Source organism: Gekko japonicus, unplaced genomic scaffold (genome assembly GCF_001447785.1).
Source record: "Gekko japonicus isolate JY-2015 unplaced genomic scaffold, Gekko_japonicus_V1.1 scaffold169, whole genome shotgun sequence".
Classification (NCBI taxonomy): Eukaryota; Metazoa; Chordata; class Lepidosauria; order Squamata; family Gekkonidae; genus Gekko; species Gekko japonicus.
The window spans coordinates 1,134,938-1,152,540 of record NW_015161951.1 but is presented as its reverse complement, the minus strand read 5'-3'; the positions used below and the strand labels follow the sequence as shown (position 1 = coordinate 1,152,540).

The following is a 17,603-nucleotide window of genomic DNA, read 5'->3' as shown; positions in this document are numbered from 1 at the left end:
TCGACAGCTGCAGATGTAACAAACTAATGCACAGGTAAAAGCTAGGGCGTGGGGTGTGGAAACAATAAGGCTACGCTCCCACACTATGCGTACAGGAACCCAAGGAGGTCAATACACAACACCCCTTCCCACTAGCTAACATAATCCTGCAAATACCTTGGTCGAACCCTCTCACGCTGTGGGCGACCTTGGTTCTGCATTCGAGTTAATGTAGACTCTGATGCCCTTTCTACTGTTCCTGTGGCTTCATTTTGATGTTCAGGCTCCCTATCAACAGGTTCTTGTACTGGTTCCTGAACAAAAGTCGACTCCCCCACCCACCTGCTGGAGTATTACTAGTACCTACAGGAACAACAGGGATAACAGAGGCCACGGGAACAACAGAAACAGTTACTCCCGGCACCCGCCCCTCATTTGGTCCACATGTTGTCGCAGCACAAGGCCATCCGATGTTTCTGTCCGGTATGACACTGGTCCTGTAGCTTGCGTCACCATAGCAGGAATCCAATGCTGCACCTGACCCATAGTTTCTAACATAAACAGGATCATCCGGGACAAACGAGCGGACGGGCCCTTGAACATCCCTTTTCCCCGGTCGATCTTCAGTTAAATCGGGGTGCATCCAATCCAGGAGAGTTGTCAAACGCCTGTTCATTAACAGTTCCACAGGACTCCTGCCTGTGGTGGTACAAGGTGTAATATGCTGTGTCAAAAGAAAACTTGCCAGGTGGTGATCCCAGTCACCTTCAACGATTCGTCTCAGTGCATCTTTAGTAGTCCTTACCATTCTCTCAGCCTGTCCATTAGTAGCTGGATGAAAAGGGGCTGAGGTCACATGACGATCAAACCATTAGGAAGGAATATATGAAATTCCTCTGATGTGAACTGAGCTCCATTATCTGAGACAATCACATCTGGCAGTCTGTTACAAAGAGTCGGTGCAATGCCTTAATAACAACACGAGATGTCATTGACGAAACAGGGATGACTTCCAACCACTTTGAAAATGAATCAACTACTATAAGGAAACTCTGGCCCTGAAAGGGACCAGCAAAATCAATATGTAGCCATGACCACGGGGTTTTCATTGACTCCCACCAGTGAACTGGGGCATGTGGTGGGGCTGGCCTTAAGGCCTGGCATTCACTACACCTCTTTACCTACTCTTCTACTTCACTATCCATCTTGGGCCACCATACATAAATGTGTGCAAGAGCTTTCATTTGCACAATACCTGGGTGTCCAACATTGAGTGCCTCCAACACACGATGGCTCAAAACTGTATGGATGACCATTCTATTTCCCCAGAAGAGGCAGCCTTTATGCACTGATAGTTCATGTTGTCTCATCACAAATGGTGCAAATTTCTCCTCAAGCTTCCCCACTGGCCACCCTCTCCGTACCCAGTTAAGAACAAGGGCCAAAATTGGGTCCTTAGCTGATGTTGCTGCAATATCAGTTGCATGAAGCGGTGATTCAGGAAGGGACTCTAACATCAACACCTCTAATGGAGGAGGTGAATCGGCTTCAACTGATGGCAAAAGAAGACAACTAAGAGCATCGACATGGGCAATACCTTTACCCAGCCTGTGTAACAGAGTGTATTCATAAGCATTCAAAAAAATTGCCCATCGAAGCATACGTGGTGACAATATCTGCAATGTCTGTCGGTCAGGGGCAAACAGTCCCAACAACGGTTTATGGTCAGTAACTATAACAAATGGTCGACCATAAACATAATCATGAAATTTCTTCATACTTGCTACAATTGCCAATGCTTCCTTATCACTTTGTGCATAATTTCATTCAACTGGGGTCATTGTTCTAGAATAGAAGGCAATAGGAGCCTCATGAGAATCTGTAAATTGATGGCTTAAAACAGACCCAATACCATATGGGGATGCATCGCATGTGAGAATTAGTGGGTTTTGTTCATCATAGTGGACCAACACACTATCAGACAACAACAACTTTTTTACATCACAAAAAGCCCTCTCATGCTGAGCTGTCCATTCCCACTTAGCCTGCTTATCCAAAAGACGATGCAGAGGTTCTGCCACTGTTGCCTTATGCCACAAGAACGTATGATAGAAATGCAAAAGTCCCCAAAATGCTTGGAGTTCCTGCTTACTCTGTGGCACTGAAGCATCATGAATCGCTTTAACCTTAGCAGGCACAGGATGAATGCCATCTGCATCAATAAGGTAGCTGAGAAATTCAATCTGTGGGACACCAAATGCACACTTTTCATGTTTCACCTGCAGGCCAGCATCTGCAAAACGATGCAACACCTCACGTACCCATGTTGCAAGTTCCTCAGTGGATGCCCCCACAATCAGGACATCATCAAAATAGGGTACCACATCTGGAATTCCCTTAAGGATGTCCTCTATAAGCTTCTGGAAAACACCAGGGGCCACAGAAACCCCAAACTGAAGACACTTTACTTTAAAGGCCCCTCGATGCGTGGGAATAGTTTGGGCATCAGCTGTCTTATCATCAACCAACAGCTGTTGGTAAGCCTGTGCCAGGTCTAATTTAGCAAACACTCTTCCCCCTGACAGGGAAGCCAAAAGATGACTCACTACTGGAATCGGATATGCAAGGCTCTGTTTATGGTACACTTATAGTCACCACAAATACGAATGTCCCCATTAGAATTCATTGGTGTTACAATGGGTGTCTCCCAGGTAGGATGTGACACTGGCTCTAATATACCTTGCTCCAACAGATGATCAAGTTCAGCATCAATCTTTTCACGAAGGGCAAATGGAACACGCCAGGGTTTCATCCAAATAGGCACCACAGTAGGATCTAAAACCAATGAAACAGGTGGGCCCTTATATTGCCCCAGTCCCTCAGCAAATATAGTCTTAAACTCAGTAATGATGTCATCAGAAGGGGCACCATTTACTTGATGGATGCCTGTGATTGTAATTTCCAAGGGCTCAAACCAATCCAACCCAAGAAGGCTGAGATGATGACCATGAGCAACCAATAGCCGTAAGGTCCCACTAAATGTGCGATATTGCACTTCAACCTCACAGATGCCTTGTATCTTCACCATATTTCCTTGATAATCAGTCAGCTGAGTATGGAAAGGGACAATCTCTGGGCCCTTCTGTGGACAAATCTGACGATAAGTCTCTGATGAAATAATAGAAAATCCTGACCCAGAGTTCACCTCCATAACACACGAAACTCCCTGAATAATAGCAGTTACTGTCAATTTGTTTTGTACACATGGCTGAACATGATTTACAATATTCTCTGATTCGTCACATGACACTTATACCAAATGTGCGGTATCATGACTCTGAGGTTTCCTTCCCGTTGTTTTCCTTAGAATAGCTTGTCTATCTTTAGCCCAACACACATGCTCAATATGCCCAAAACGCTTACAGAAATGACATTGTACATTCCTAAGACGGCAGGACGGCCTTTCATGATGTCCTCCACAACTAGTGCACCTTGTAGTCGGGCTTGAAAAGGACCTCTGATTTTCCCCAACATTCATTTTGGCTGCAGGATTATTCTGCCGCACCTTATGAACATCCACTGCTTGCAAATAAAGATTTCTAGTTTGGGAGTGCGATGGGTTTCTTGCCAAACGGACTTCCCTGGTATTTACCATTGCTGCCTTAGCAGCTAATGCCTCTTCTTGTGCAATTTGAAGTGTGAGCTGTTTCTTTGCAAACAGACGCCTCTGCAAAAGCTTCATCATGCAGTCCAACCAAATGATCACGCAGCATCTCCTCTAAGTTTGGAAAGTTGCGATGCTGTGCCAGCTGTCGCAATTCAGCAATATATGAAGAAACACTCTCTGCTGGACTCTGGTTACGCGTATAAAAGGCATTACGTCGTGCTATCTCAGACGGCTGTGGTGAGAAATGTTCTCCCAGGGCACTCAAAATGTCCTCATAAGACGTCTCAGCAAGTTTATTTGGAGCCAACAAAGCCTGGGCTAATTCAAACGTATCTGCTTCACACATGCTGAGTAACACGGCCCTTTTCTTCGCTGGTACTGTAATGCTATTAGCAATTAAGTAAAATTCCAGCCTCGCTACACAACTTTCCCACTTGCCAGGACAACTGGGATTGAATTCTTCAATATGTCCTTGAGCTGCCATGCCCCCAAGTTGCTGACTGACCTGAGGATGTTTAAAATAATTCCAGACAGTTCATGCAATACCTCAGACCAATTCTTCTATATTTACTTAACTCCTCCATAAAGGGGAAAAAATACTTTTTACATTCCTCACGAATCCCATCCTCGTTGCCAGTTGTTATGTCCTCGGTAAGAAGAGTCCACTCCAAAATGAAAGAAGGTTTATTGCAGTTCCATAAAACACAAGTAACACATCTCAACAGCTGCAGCTGTAACAAACTAGAAAGCTAGGGCGTGGAGTGTGGAAACAAGCTACTTTTCTTTTGTACTGTATTGTACTGTACTGTTCTTTTGTACTGTATTGTTTTATTCTGTTTTTATCTGTCTTACCTTTGGCACTTGTGCCTCTTTGTTAGCCGCCCTGAGCCTTCGGGGAGGGTGGGATATAAATCCAAAAATAAATTTAAAAAAAATACTTAAGGCTACGCTCCCACACTATGCGTACAGGAACCCAAGGAGGTCAATACACTACAGGGGGGGCACATTACTTTCTGCTGTACCCCCTCGTTGGATTATTTCCCCCATATCCTCTCCCATTTCCCTGCCTCATTCTCTTTCTCAGCAATTCAACAACCCATATTTTATCTGCCGCCCGTCTTTAGCTATATTTATAATTTATTTACTGCATTTATACACCCCCTTTCTTCACAATGGGACCAAAAGGGCTTACATCATTCTCCCCACCTTTTTATCTTCACAACAACCCTGTGAGGTGGGTTAAGTTTAAAGCATGTGACAGGCATAACATCACCTAAAGACCTTATGTGGCAGAGTGGTGATTTAAACCTGAGTCTTCCAGACCTTCCTCTGAAGCTCTAACCACTACACTACACTGGCTTTATAAAGGGTGGATGCTGTTGAACAGTAGCAAGCAGTCAAGCCTAGTTGAGTCATGCAAGTTGGGTGGTATCAAGTCACCTGGAGGTTGCTGCCCAGCCTAGGGTTTCCAAACTTCAGGTGAAACCTGGAGATCTCCCGGTATGAGAACTGAACTCCAGACAACAGAGGTCTGTCCTCCTGGAGAAAATGGCTGCTTTGGATGGTGGACTCTATGGCATAATATACATCTGAGGCCTCTCCCATCCCCAAACCCTGCCCTCCTCAGACTCTACCTCAAAATCTTCAGGAATTTTCCTATCTGAGCTGGCAACCCTAGCCAGGTATGGCCCTAATGAGTTCTCCCTCAAAGGCCAAAACAGTCCTGGAAAAGGGCCCTGCCTCCTCCCCCACCTTTTACTAAGGAAAACCAAGCCTGGAATGCTGTGGTTTCCTAGCAACAGCCACTGACAGAATCCATTTGTTAAAGCTACAGGTGCTCCTTTTATCATTTGGGGTTTTTTAACTTCCTTTTTTTTTGTTAGATTTCAGACTTGTCTGCAAACTGCATTGTTCAGGTTTGTAGAAAGATCTATCTTGCTTGGTCACAGCTCCAGTCACTGGACTTAAGTATCCTCAGGTTTGGCTGATTTTGCCATTAGAATATACAAGGGTGGACCTGTGAGACTTGTGGGGGGGGGTTCACTCCACTGCTCCCACTTTCTTGCCTGGCCTACCATAGCTCCCATGCTGTGCTGCTGCCATTGGACCCAGTGCATCTCCTGGGCTCTGCTGCCACCAGGCACAGCATGGCTCCCAGGCTCCACTGAGCTCAGTGCGGCTCCCAGGCAGCACCACCCCCAGACCCAACACAGATCCTGACTTGTGTTGCCAGGCCCAACACGGCTCCCAGATTCCTCCAATGCTACCAGCAACCACTGGAGGTAGGTGCACTCTCTGTGCTCATGCAGGGTACACTCTTTTATTTGGGAGGGAATTTAAACCCCCCAATGTATTTTTTAAAGATGTCATATTTTTCTGCAAACCTAGGGAGTTCCGAAGTTTGCAGAAACATCTGTTTTGGTAAGTGTGGTCCTGATCCGCAGATTAAAATATCCACACTTGAGAAACAGATATATAGATTATGATGATATCATATATGTTAGTCATAAGAGGTTCTATAACTGCTGGAGTGTTTTCTTATTGTTTTAGTGACTGTTTTTTACTTGTTACAATTGTAATCCATTTAAGATTGTCATTAGCAGAGATGCTACACAAGTGCAGGATAGAAACTTCAGCATTTTCTACAGTGGCAAATGAGAGTTGCTGCCAAAACCAAATCAAAGGCAAAATTCAGTGCAAATTCAACAGGTCAGCAATTCAGTTCTTGAGCTTCAGAGGGATACAAAAAGAACTTATATATGCAACATTTTATAGGCAAGCGTGGTTATTAGATTTTGCCTAAAGCAAAGTCTGAGGTTCTCCTTCAGGTTACCTATTTGAGTAATTAAGATCAAAGCCCAGAAATTGTAGGGTGACCAAAAGCAGCCCCAGTGACATTATTAATCACCATGAGTACCTGGGAACTGAAATTTCCCCTTGGCCAGGTTTTGCAGGATTGCATCTCATGATCACAACAGAAGTAAAACCAATTTCACAGGTGGCTGTAACTCCGGAAAACCTACAAAGAAATAAGAACATAAGAATAAAGTCCTCAATAAGACAGAGATTTTTTTTTCCCCTTTGGCTGTTTTTAAAGCAACTTTTCTGGGGAGCCACTGCCTCAAGGACCCAGCTATTTCTGCTTCCCCCCAGCTCAGTGTCAAACTGGAATATAAAAGCATGCTGAGTTCACTGTAGATCTCCTGAGGACTATGGTATCCACAAGAGATATAACATTTCATTTTTCGAATATGGTTACAGAAGTTAATGACAGTGTTTGCATGTGATTGTGTGTGAGGTAGAAGGACTGACTGAGTTCTAATAAATTTTGGATTTTAATAAATTCTAGCTTGGGTTCCCAGTTACTGTTTCAAGTTTCTCTGAACTTCTACATTCCTCTAAAAATTGCGTAACTTGATAGATCTGTATGTGAGAGAGACTTCTACCTACTTGTAATAGAAATGCACATCAGGCATCTTCCATTCAGACTGATTAAACATTACTGGATTAACATTAATGCTTCCCAGATTTGTTTCTATAGTAGCTCCTGGACAGGGAGGAAAAAAGGAATTACATACAAGAGGAACAATTGTTGATTTTTTTTATACTTACATTAAATTCAGCATATAGTCTATAAAACTGTCAGTGCTTTTTGATTTGATAAAATGGAATTTGTCTTGTGCCTAGGGCAGCTGTTTTCTAAGAACTTTCATATGGATTTCAAGGAAAAATCATGAAACAGAAGGAGAACAAGAAGCTTTAACTCAGGAACTTTAACATTCATACTTCATGTCATGTATTGAGCCTAAGCCATTCCTCAAGCTGTACCAGGAACGGGGTGAGCTTGCTGCTCTAGAACAATAGCTCACCTGGATCCTGGGGCAAACCAATAGATAAGAGGTGTAATGTAAATAGCCTATAATTGGGAATGGGTAGGGGTCATTTCATAGAAAAAGAGGTGCAGGAGCTCATTAGTATAACTTATTTGCATATGCCACACCCATCGACATCATTGGAAGTGAGTCAGAAGGCAACACCCACCACTCAGGCTCCACCCCAAAAATCTCCAGGTATTTCCCAACTCAGATTCAAACCTGGGTCTCCCAAATCCTTGTCTGGAACACTAACCACTACACAACACTTCATGGGGCAGCAGCTGTTGAGCAGTAGCAAGCAGCTGGGCCTGCATGAGTTATGCAAGTTGCATGGTGTCAAGTTGTCCAGTGGCTGCTGTCAGGCCTGACATGCTCTCTCCCCCTACGTTTTACTGACAAAAACAAATGCTTGAAGGCTGGAAATACTGCTGTGGTTGACAAACAATGGCCAATAAGAGAATTCCTTTCATATAGCTACAGGTGCTGCTTCTATTATGGGTGAGGGTTGACCCAGTGTATTTTAAGCTGCCATAGATGATGGACGGCAGCTGGCTAGGTACTTCCCTACTGGTCCGAATCTCCCACAGTTTTTTCTCATGAAGATGTTTCTGGCTGATAAAATCAAAGTATAAGACAATCATAATAAATCTATTTAATTCTTGACATGGCCAAATGTGTGGATAGTTAGATCCATAAACAAACAAGACAGATGTTTCTACAAAAACTCTGAAATTAATTTATTATGGGATTTCTATCCCGCCCTACCCAGTGGCTCAGGGCGGCTAACAGCATACAAATACTAAAACAATAAAATACGTTTTTTAAATACAATAAAAACTGGTGCTTCAGTCTATATAATCTATACCATTTACAGATACTCGGCGATTATTTGCTGCCTGTGATCTTGACAATAGAAGTGTCCCCAACGCAACAAACTAATCAACCTCCATGGAGTCTGGTAGAAGGACAATATAATGATCCTCCCCAGTTGTGGAGGAGGGCAGCAGGCTCCCATCATTGAAGGGAAGGCAAACCTGGATCCCGGGGCAAACCAATAGATAAGAGGTGTAATGTAAATAGCCTATAATTGGGAATGGGTGTGTGTTGGGTGTGGTGTTTGGATGCTTTATAAGCAGGGCTCACGCCTTGCTGGGTGTCCTTGTAGTTTGCTAAAATCACTGGATAAACTAGAACTGATCACTGCAATGCATCCAGGACCCAGTATTTAACACTTCATGAACCTTAAAAAACTCTCTTTAGCAACCAACCAACCAATTAAAAAAAGAACCAAAAACTTTTTAAATCCTTGCATACCACCCATGGCAACCACCAGTAAAGTGACAAATATTCTGAAAAGGGAGCACCTTTAAAAAAAATCCTGACCCTTGCAAACATAGCTCACTGAAAAGAAAAGAAGACCCAGAAGACTGAGACAGGAAGTCTCAGGACCACGGAGGAGGACAGAAGACAGACCAGGCACTGGAGAGGGGACCCATGAAGAAGAACAGAAGGGAAAGACTCATCATTGTGTGTTTGCATGCAGGATCCTTGAAGGAGTCATACACACTCTCTAGATTAGGGGTGCCAAACATGCAGCCCGCAGGCTGGATCTGGGCTCCGCAAGGCTCCTATCCAGCCATTGAGCAACTGGCTCTCTCCTGCTTCCTTCTTCAGTTCTGCTACTACTGCATCGCAGCTTGCTTTGCCAGACTCTCTCAGTTGCACAGGAGAGATGGATAGGTAATCCTCTGTAGTCTGCATTGGTTGAGGCGCCTCCCCCTCCTCCTTCCAGGGGGAGGAAGGGAACAAGCCAGAGCTTGCTTTCTGTTGAGGCTCTCTCAATCGCATAGGAGACAAAGGCAAGCCTTTCTTCCCTTCCATTGGCTGAAGCTCCTCCCCTTTGCTCAGCTGCCTCAATTGCATGGGAGAAATACAAAGCACCTTTAAGACCAACAATTTTATTCATGGTATGAGCTTTTGTGTGCCTTGCTACAGTGTGTGCATATTTTGTTGGGCTTGTTATGCTGTGTGTGTGTGTGTGTGTGTGTGTGTGTGTATTTTGTTGAGCTCATTGTGCTGTGGCTCTCCTGGGTGCAACTGGGTTCCCCTCCTCTTTTTCACTGTATTCATGTCCTCATGATCCAGTCTTTCTCAATAGGAAAGCAATGTGAACTATTTAGATGAGGAATAACAGCAAGCCAGTGAAGTGGATTAGGCACATTTTCTTTGTAGACTGGGGATTTTGAACCTCCCAGATAGTAGGCTGGTACTGACCACTATACATAGCTATGTCTCTATCCTTGCACTGCCTCATAGGAGTTGCAGTTATTTTTCTGTGAAGACTATAGGTTTGTAGACAAACACATAGCCCTCACTTTGTGTCATGATGCCTTCACATGTTCTTGACCAGCACCCGAAGCAATTTATGTACAAAAGCTCGCAATGCCCAGCCATTTCATGTTTTTCCCTGAGTCCAAGGCTCAGAGCACTGACCATGAGATTTCTGTAATGAGTGTCAATAAATCAAAAGTAGGTTTGCAACTTACAGATACACACCTGAAAAGCATACTCAAGATAGCTACAGCACAGACATTTTGCTGCAATAATTCAGAGCAAGAGGTGTCAGTTATCAGAGACTGTTAAATAAACCAAATATTGCAAGAGTGCATGTTTTAAGCATGCTTTTGTTTTAAGAAAAGTCTTTAATTGTGTTTGTATCCTTTATAAAGTTTATATCTCCGCTACCTGGAATTACATTTTATGACACACATGGCCCAGCCCAACAAGGTCTCATTTATGTCAGGTCCAGTTCTCGTAACAAATGAGTTCAACACCCCTGCTCTAGATTCACTGAATAAGTCCCCATTGAAACTTATGTCACACGTTTGGCCATGTTGACTGCAGCTGAAGAACAGACCCCCAAACCGAACTGACACATGGTCAAATGTCTTTAGTTTCTATGTAGAGTTACAGTACTTGTGTTATACAGATGCCATTCTAAATTGAAAGCCATAGGGAAATATTTGGACCATGAGGTATAGAAAAGCAGGTCACAACAAATCCCACATCCTTTGAATCCTTTGAAAGCTGCAAATTGTAATTGGATTAAGAGGGGTAGCCATGTTAATCTGACTTTAGCAGTAGAAAAGAGTAAGAGTCCAGTAGCACCTTAAAGACTAACAAAATTTGTGGTAGGGTAGTGGTTTAGACCATGTAACACCATGACCATCCCTTCTCTCTGCTTTGGAGCCACTTATTCTTTATCCAAACAAGCAGAAAATTAAGGTTCTTACCAAGAAACGTGTCAGCGAGGATGTTGGACTGGAGTGCCAAAGCAGTTCTGAATCCCTTGCTGTCAGGAGGGATGATTGTTGACTGGCAGACAAAAGCCCTCACAACATTGGAATAATATTCTGACTCTGCTACCATATCCCTTAGTGTAATATCAGTTATATTGTCAGCACAAAGTGCCATCTTTTCACCCTATGGAAGTTTAATGGGAAAAGAAGTGATAAGTATGTACTTGGCATGCAGGATTTTCTGGCACCATCTAAAACAGAGGTCATGGGCCTCCCACTGTGATTTACTGCTAATCTCCCAACAAATTAAGAAAAAATACCTGAAACATTAAGCTGTACTCCCAGGAAAGAACTGTTTCAATTTGTTTGCAAATTGTCACAGCCATATCCTCTTTCACACGTATTTTATCAGAAACAGTGGTAGGAAATGACATCTTTTGAGATCATTAGGACCACATGCTGCTTACTTGCAGGGTATAATGAACCACCTTGTAAATTAAATGCAGTTTGGGCTTTAGACAACGATATACTCCCTGACTGAAACTTACAGCAGAAATTTGGAAAATGGGAAGCATATCTTTAATGGAACATGCAGATCAAATGGCTGCAATATTTTACCATGCAGGAAACAAGTGGATTACAGACTTTACAGATCCTCTTGAATTCATTCAGAAGCACTTCCTTTAATACAGGATGACAATGCTCCATACTATTGGCAAATACTCAGCTGTTGCGCAGCATTTCAGAATAACAGCAATGACACATAATACAATTTAAGCAGGTCAACACAGAATATTCTCTGGTTTTGATTATCAGGTTGGAAATTGCAGTAGGAAAGGAATATTTCCCAAAAAATGCTTTTGTGCAATTATTCACCTTTTTGTCCTGTTTGGTACTATTGTTTTGCTTAAAGTGTTTCTGCTTCTTACTACTCTCCCCCTGTCTGGTGCTTTCTTCTTCTTCTTCTTCTTCTTCTTCTTCTTCTTGGATTAGTCATATGAACAGTCTTAGTCAGTCAAGGATCCAACAGAGTGAGAAGATATCTCAGCACTATGTTTCAGTTGAATTTGTGGATGTGATATTAGTGAGGATGAATGGGGGCAACTGAAAGTGAAGCCAATGCTTTCTGGTTCAATCATAATTATGATACCAGCCAATCAGGGGCTGTAGCTCAATTGTAGAGCATCTACTTTGCATCCAGAAGGTCTTGGGTTCAATTTCTGGAATCTCCAGTTAAAAGGAGCAGATAATAGATGATCTGTAAAACCTCTACCTGAGACCCTGGAGAGCTGCTGCCAATCTGAATAGACGATACTGAATGTGATAAATCAATGGCCTGATTCAGTATAAGGCAGCTTCACCCATGTGCATGCACATGAACACATGGTTAATACATACAGAATACAGCTCTCCCCAGGTGGCGGCTGTCGGGATTGAGCTTCCATCATCTGCCCTGAAGCACAGACCAATGTGGAAGCCACGTTGGCACACAGCCGTGAACACCCCACAGTGAGAGGAGCGAGCAGATGAAGCATTGCTGTTTTAAAGAACTTTCCAAATGAGTAAATTTGTTTCCTGATTAAAGAAGATCTGAACTAAGAGATTAATTTGAGAAATTGAGAATTGAGACCTGCGCAGCCGGACTGTGGGAGGAAGGAGGGTGGAAGGTTGAAAGTTTCCCCCCCTCATGAAAAAATGGCTTTTGCTCTAATTAGAGAGGGAGTAACAGCGTCTGTCTTCCTGGCTAGGAAGAGATACAGTTGCAATGAGAGTCCTCTCTGATACTATGGCTTTTCTGAGAGGTCCAGTTTGATATACAAGCAAAAGACATAAAGTGGCTCAAATTTCCAAAGTCATTTTGCCCAAAGAAGATTATAACAACATGCTTTATTTTCTCTGTCTTTGAGAATCACGGTTCGTTGGAGGGGGAAGTGACGTGGATCTTTTTTTTTTTACTTCCAGCATGACGTGAAGCTTGCCTAATTTGGATTAACTCTGTTATGTCAGAGTTAATGATTAGAGGACTGGAAGGCAAAAGAGGCTTTGTTCATATCTGTAATAGATTTGGAATGTCATTCTTATCTGCAGAAGTGATTTCCAGACTGTGCCTCCAAGAAAGTTGGCTGTAAGTCTAAATCTGTTTACTTGTTAAATATTGGTCTGGGAAGAAAAAAGAGGGGGACTATTTTAGCATTGCGTTTGAAAAAGGTATTACTAGAGATAATACATCAAGATCAAGCAGGCTTCCTGCCAAAGAGACAATTGAAAAATTATGTGAGAATAATTGTAAATATTTTGGAATATTATGAAGCACATCTGGAAAAACAAATGGCATTATTTTTTTAATGCAGAGAAAGCTTTTGACAATGTTAGTTGGAACTTTATTATTCAGCAACTATGAGAGATTGATGCTGGAGAAGAGTTTATAGATGATTCAAGCAATTTACACTCAACAAAGCGCCAAAGTGAGAATCAATGGAGATTTAACGAAAGAAATAGCAATTGAGAAGGGAATGAGACAAGAATGTCCATATCACCGTTATTATTTATCCTCACTTTGGAAGTATTAAATAACCTGATCAGAGAAGACAAAAGTATTAGAGGAACAACAATACGTGGAGAGAAATATAAAGTACAAGTCTTTGCAGATGACTTAGTTTTTATTTTAGAAGATCCCAACACTATATACAATCTGATGAAGAACTTAATGGAATTTGGAGAGATGGTGGGAATGAAAGTGAATAGACAAAAGACAAAGATGATCACAAAGAATATAACACAACCTATAAGAACCTAAGAGAAGCCAATGTTGGATCAGGCCAATGGTCCATCTAGTCCAACACTCTGTCACACAGTGGCCAAAAATAACAGGTGCCATCAGGAGGTCCACCAGTGGGGCCAGGACACTAGAAGGCCTCCCACTGTTGCCCCCCCTCCAGGCACCAAGAATACAGTACATCACTTGCCCCAGACTGAGAGTTCCTATCTATAAAAGAGCTGGTGGGGAAAACAGGATTTAAATTAGAGCGTAAAGTGAAATACTTAGGTATTACCTTGACAAATAAATGTAGTGATGGAAGATAATTATATGAAACTATTTAAAGAAATCCAAAAAGATTTGGATAAATGGAATAACTTGCAGTTGTCATTTATGGGAAAAATAGCTGCAATTAAAATGAATATACTTCCTAGACTTATTTTTCTTTTCCAAACTATTCCAATTTTACTGAAATAATCATACCTCCAGGAACTGAACAAAATAATAATGATGTTTATATGGCAAGGGAAGAAACCTAAAATAAAATTGAAGGCATTACAGGACTTTAAACAGAATGCAGGCTTTGATCTTCCTGACTGGGGAACATATTATAAAGCTTGTGTACTGACATGGATTAAAGAATGGATAAGAATTGAAAATACGAGACTGTTAAAATTGGAGGGACATGATTTAAAGCTAGGAGGGCATGCCTGTCTCTGGTATCAAAAAGCAGATAATCATAAATATTTAAAAAAACATTTGGTGAGGAAAGCATTGCTGTTAGTATGGGAAAGAATCAGGCATAAAATATATGCAAAGATTCCAAAATGAGTCTTTCCAGTGGAAGCATTTATTCAACCTATATTATTGGAGAAGAAAAAAGTACTTAGATATGAAGATCTATTAGGAAAGGAAGATAGGTTGAAGTTCATAGAAGAACTAGAGGAATAAGATATATATTTGGATTGGTGGACAAGAGTACAGCTAGAATCTAGATATGCTAAAGATAAATCTCAAGGGTTCTTTGTAGAACCATTGGAGTTTGGCACACTTTTATATGAAACAAATGATACATTGATTAAGAAATTTTGTGTATTTGTTACAGATAAAGATGGAGGATGAGGTGATTAAAGAATGAAAGTTAAAATGGGCCCAAAATTTTGGTTATAATATTGATCTTGACCATTGGTTGTAAATATGGAAAACAAATGTTAAAATAACAAAATCGGTTCCCTTTAAAGAAAATTTATACTAAATGTTTTATAGGTGGCATATAACGCCAGAGAAATTGGCCAGAATGTATCCTGGAATGTCTGATAAATGCTGGAAATGTAAGATACAGGTGGGAAGCTATTTTCATGTTTGGTGGAAGTGTAAAGAGGTGATGTTATATTGGAGAAGGGTTCAAAAATATTACAAAAATATGTTTAATACCACTACCATTTAAACCTGAAATGTCCCTGCTTAATATTATGCCTGATGTAAAAGATAAGAATGCTAAATATCTAATTATACATAGAGTCACAGCAGCAAGAACTCTTTATGCTAAGTACTGGAAGAAATCAGAGATACCAACAAAAAATGAACTTCTGCCAAAAATCTTTGAAACAGCAAAAATGGATGTACTGTTAAACTTGTTGAAAGACAGAAGTAATAAAAAGGTGAGAGACAATTGGACACTATTTTATGACTGGGTGGAAAGAAACTTTGAAGACCAAGAACAATGAACATATATAATATAAATTTGGAGAAACTCCAATTTGAACTATATAGAATTTGACTCTTTTCAGGAATCATAACAGAACATTTTAGCGATTTTATTTACACTAGTTTTAGTAATTACATAAAAGAAAGAGAGCTGGAAACAAAGAATTATTACTGAAAGTTGTAACAGCTATCATACAAACTTCATAGAATTTCCCTTTATGTCTTATCCCATACCCTGTACCCTTCCTGTCTTATAATATGTTAAAACCTAGTAAACATTTAATTATATTTAAAAAAAAACTGCAAAAAAAGGGGAAACAATTATTACCACCAAAAAAAACCCTCATGAGTTGTTTGGGCTGATCTTAAACTTTAATTACAGTTGGTGAAATCTATGTTTTTTAATATATTATATATTATAATTATTTTCCAATACAAAAGTTACAATAAATTTACTTTTAAAAATGGATTAGATATCTTCAAAGCATCTCAGTAAACATTAACAGTGCTATTCTGCAACCAATACATGCAAGGCTACTACAGTGAATTTAGTTTTACAATATCTTCATGATAATAATAAGCAGTAAATCTAATCAGAGAGTACAAATCCTTGATTTTCTCAAACCACTGCCAGACTGTAGAAGTATTTACCTTCCAATGCCTCACTGTAATAATTCTTTTTTTTTTAAGAATAGCAACATAGTTCATTAACAACATCTTTGGCATGAATGGAACAACAGTACCTAAACTTTCCTTAACTGCATGAACTGCTCAGTTTGCATGTATGTGCTCGGTTTGTCCATAGGCACTTTCACATTCACCAACTAATACTTCTGTGGTGCTCTTTGGTGTATGCAGAGAACCCTAAAAAATTACAGGGACCAGGAAAGGAACAGACAGAGGAGAATACTTCTGGCCTAAGACCCAAACAGAGAAATGAGGTGGCATGGGTCCTGACAAATCATCAGGGACGGCCAGGGCTTTTTTTGTAGAAAAAGCCCAGCAGGAACCCATTAGCATAATAGGCCACACCCAACAACAGGAACTCATTAGCATATTAGGCCACACCCCCATGTTACCAGAAGTGTGGTCATCCAGCCACACCCACCTTTTGCTTCTTATTCTGTTTACTTTGTTGTCAAAACCCTGAGCTTTTTTTGTAGCAGGAACTTCTTTGCATGTTAGACCACACACCCCTAATGTAGCCAATCCTAATGAATTTCTGCTGTTAGGTGTGGCCTATTATGCTAATGAGTTTCTGCTGGGCGTGGCCAACTCGGGGGCCAGCCGAAACTCCGTTCCTGTGCCTTCCTGCCCAAAAATAGCCCTGGGGACGGCATACATACAACCTGTGTGGTGCCAGCTGCACTGGCTTCCAGTAGAATTCTGAATCAAGTTCAAGGTTTTGATGTTGACCTTTAAGGCCTTGAGCAGTCAGGGAGCAACGTATCCGGGGGACCATTTCCTCTGGCATTTATTTGTTTGTTTGTTCAACTTATATCCCGCCATTCCTGCAAGCAGGCTCAGGGCAGGTAAGAACAACAGAACACATCCAACAATTAAAACAAGTTATATAAGCAATAAACGTTAAAAACAGTTAAAACATGAAAATATCGGGCTAGTTAGCAGCAATTCATGGCTCTTGCAATGTTAAAAAAACAAGCAACAGAAACAGGAAACTCGCCAACTGGTATGTCCCCGGGAGAGCACTACATTCTTCGAATAGCAATTGGCTGCTGGTCCCCTGCCCTAAAGACGTCTGGCTGCCCTCAACCAGGGCCAGGGCTTTTTCAGTCCTGGCCCCAACCTGGTGGAACTCTCTGCCAAATACCACCAGGACTCTGTGTAGGATTGCCAAGTGCTTTTTGAGCCACAGCGGGGGACTCCCGGCTGGCGGCTGGAGTGCGTGCACGTCACCCAGAAGTGACGTGACAACGCCAGGCACACTGGGGGCAGAGCCACGACCATCTGAGGGAAAACCATAGAGTTTTCCCTCGGATGACCGTGGCCCTGCCCCCAGCGTGCCCGGCTTTGTCGCATCACTTCTGGGTGACGTGCATGTCAGGGTGGGGTTCCCCCCGGGGCCCGATCTGCCACCGACGAGGAACGGACCTCTGAGGCGGGGGTTTCCCCGCCCCCCGGGGGGACTTGGCAAGCCTAACTCTGTGGGATGTCATGCGATTCCACAGAGCCTGTAAGGCAGAGATGTTCCATCAGCTGTCTGGTTGAGGGCAGCAACAGTTTTCACTCTAGCTGGCACCCTCTTCTGCTCTCCAGATCAGTCATCCCTCTTCCTCCTCTGCCCATGAGGTAGCTGG

General features: G+C 42.0%; 1 protein-coding gene across 1 annotated transcript in view; it reads right to left on the bottom strand.

The window, feature by feature from the left end:
• The window catches only part of KIAA1324L (KIAA1324-like ortholog), a 102,822-nt gene that overhangs the window by 10,826 nt on the left and 74,393 nt on the right, over window positions 1-17,603 (bottom strand). The window contains exons 16-18 of the mRNA XM_015429441.1: window positions 10,815-11,004; window positions 7,097-7,193; window positions 6,564-6,665 (exon numbers count right to left, since the gene is read on the bottom strand). Of these exons, the coding sequence (XP_015284927.1) occupies window positions 6,564-6,665; window positions 7,097-7,193; window positions 10,815-11,004 (389 nt within the window). The remainder of the gene's footprint in view (window positions 1-6,563; window positions 6,666-7,096; window positions 7,194-10,814; window positions 11,005-17,603) is intronic.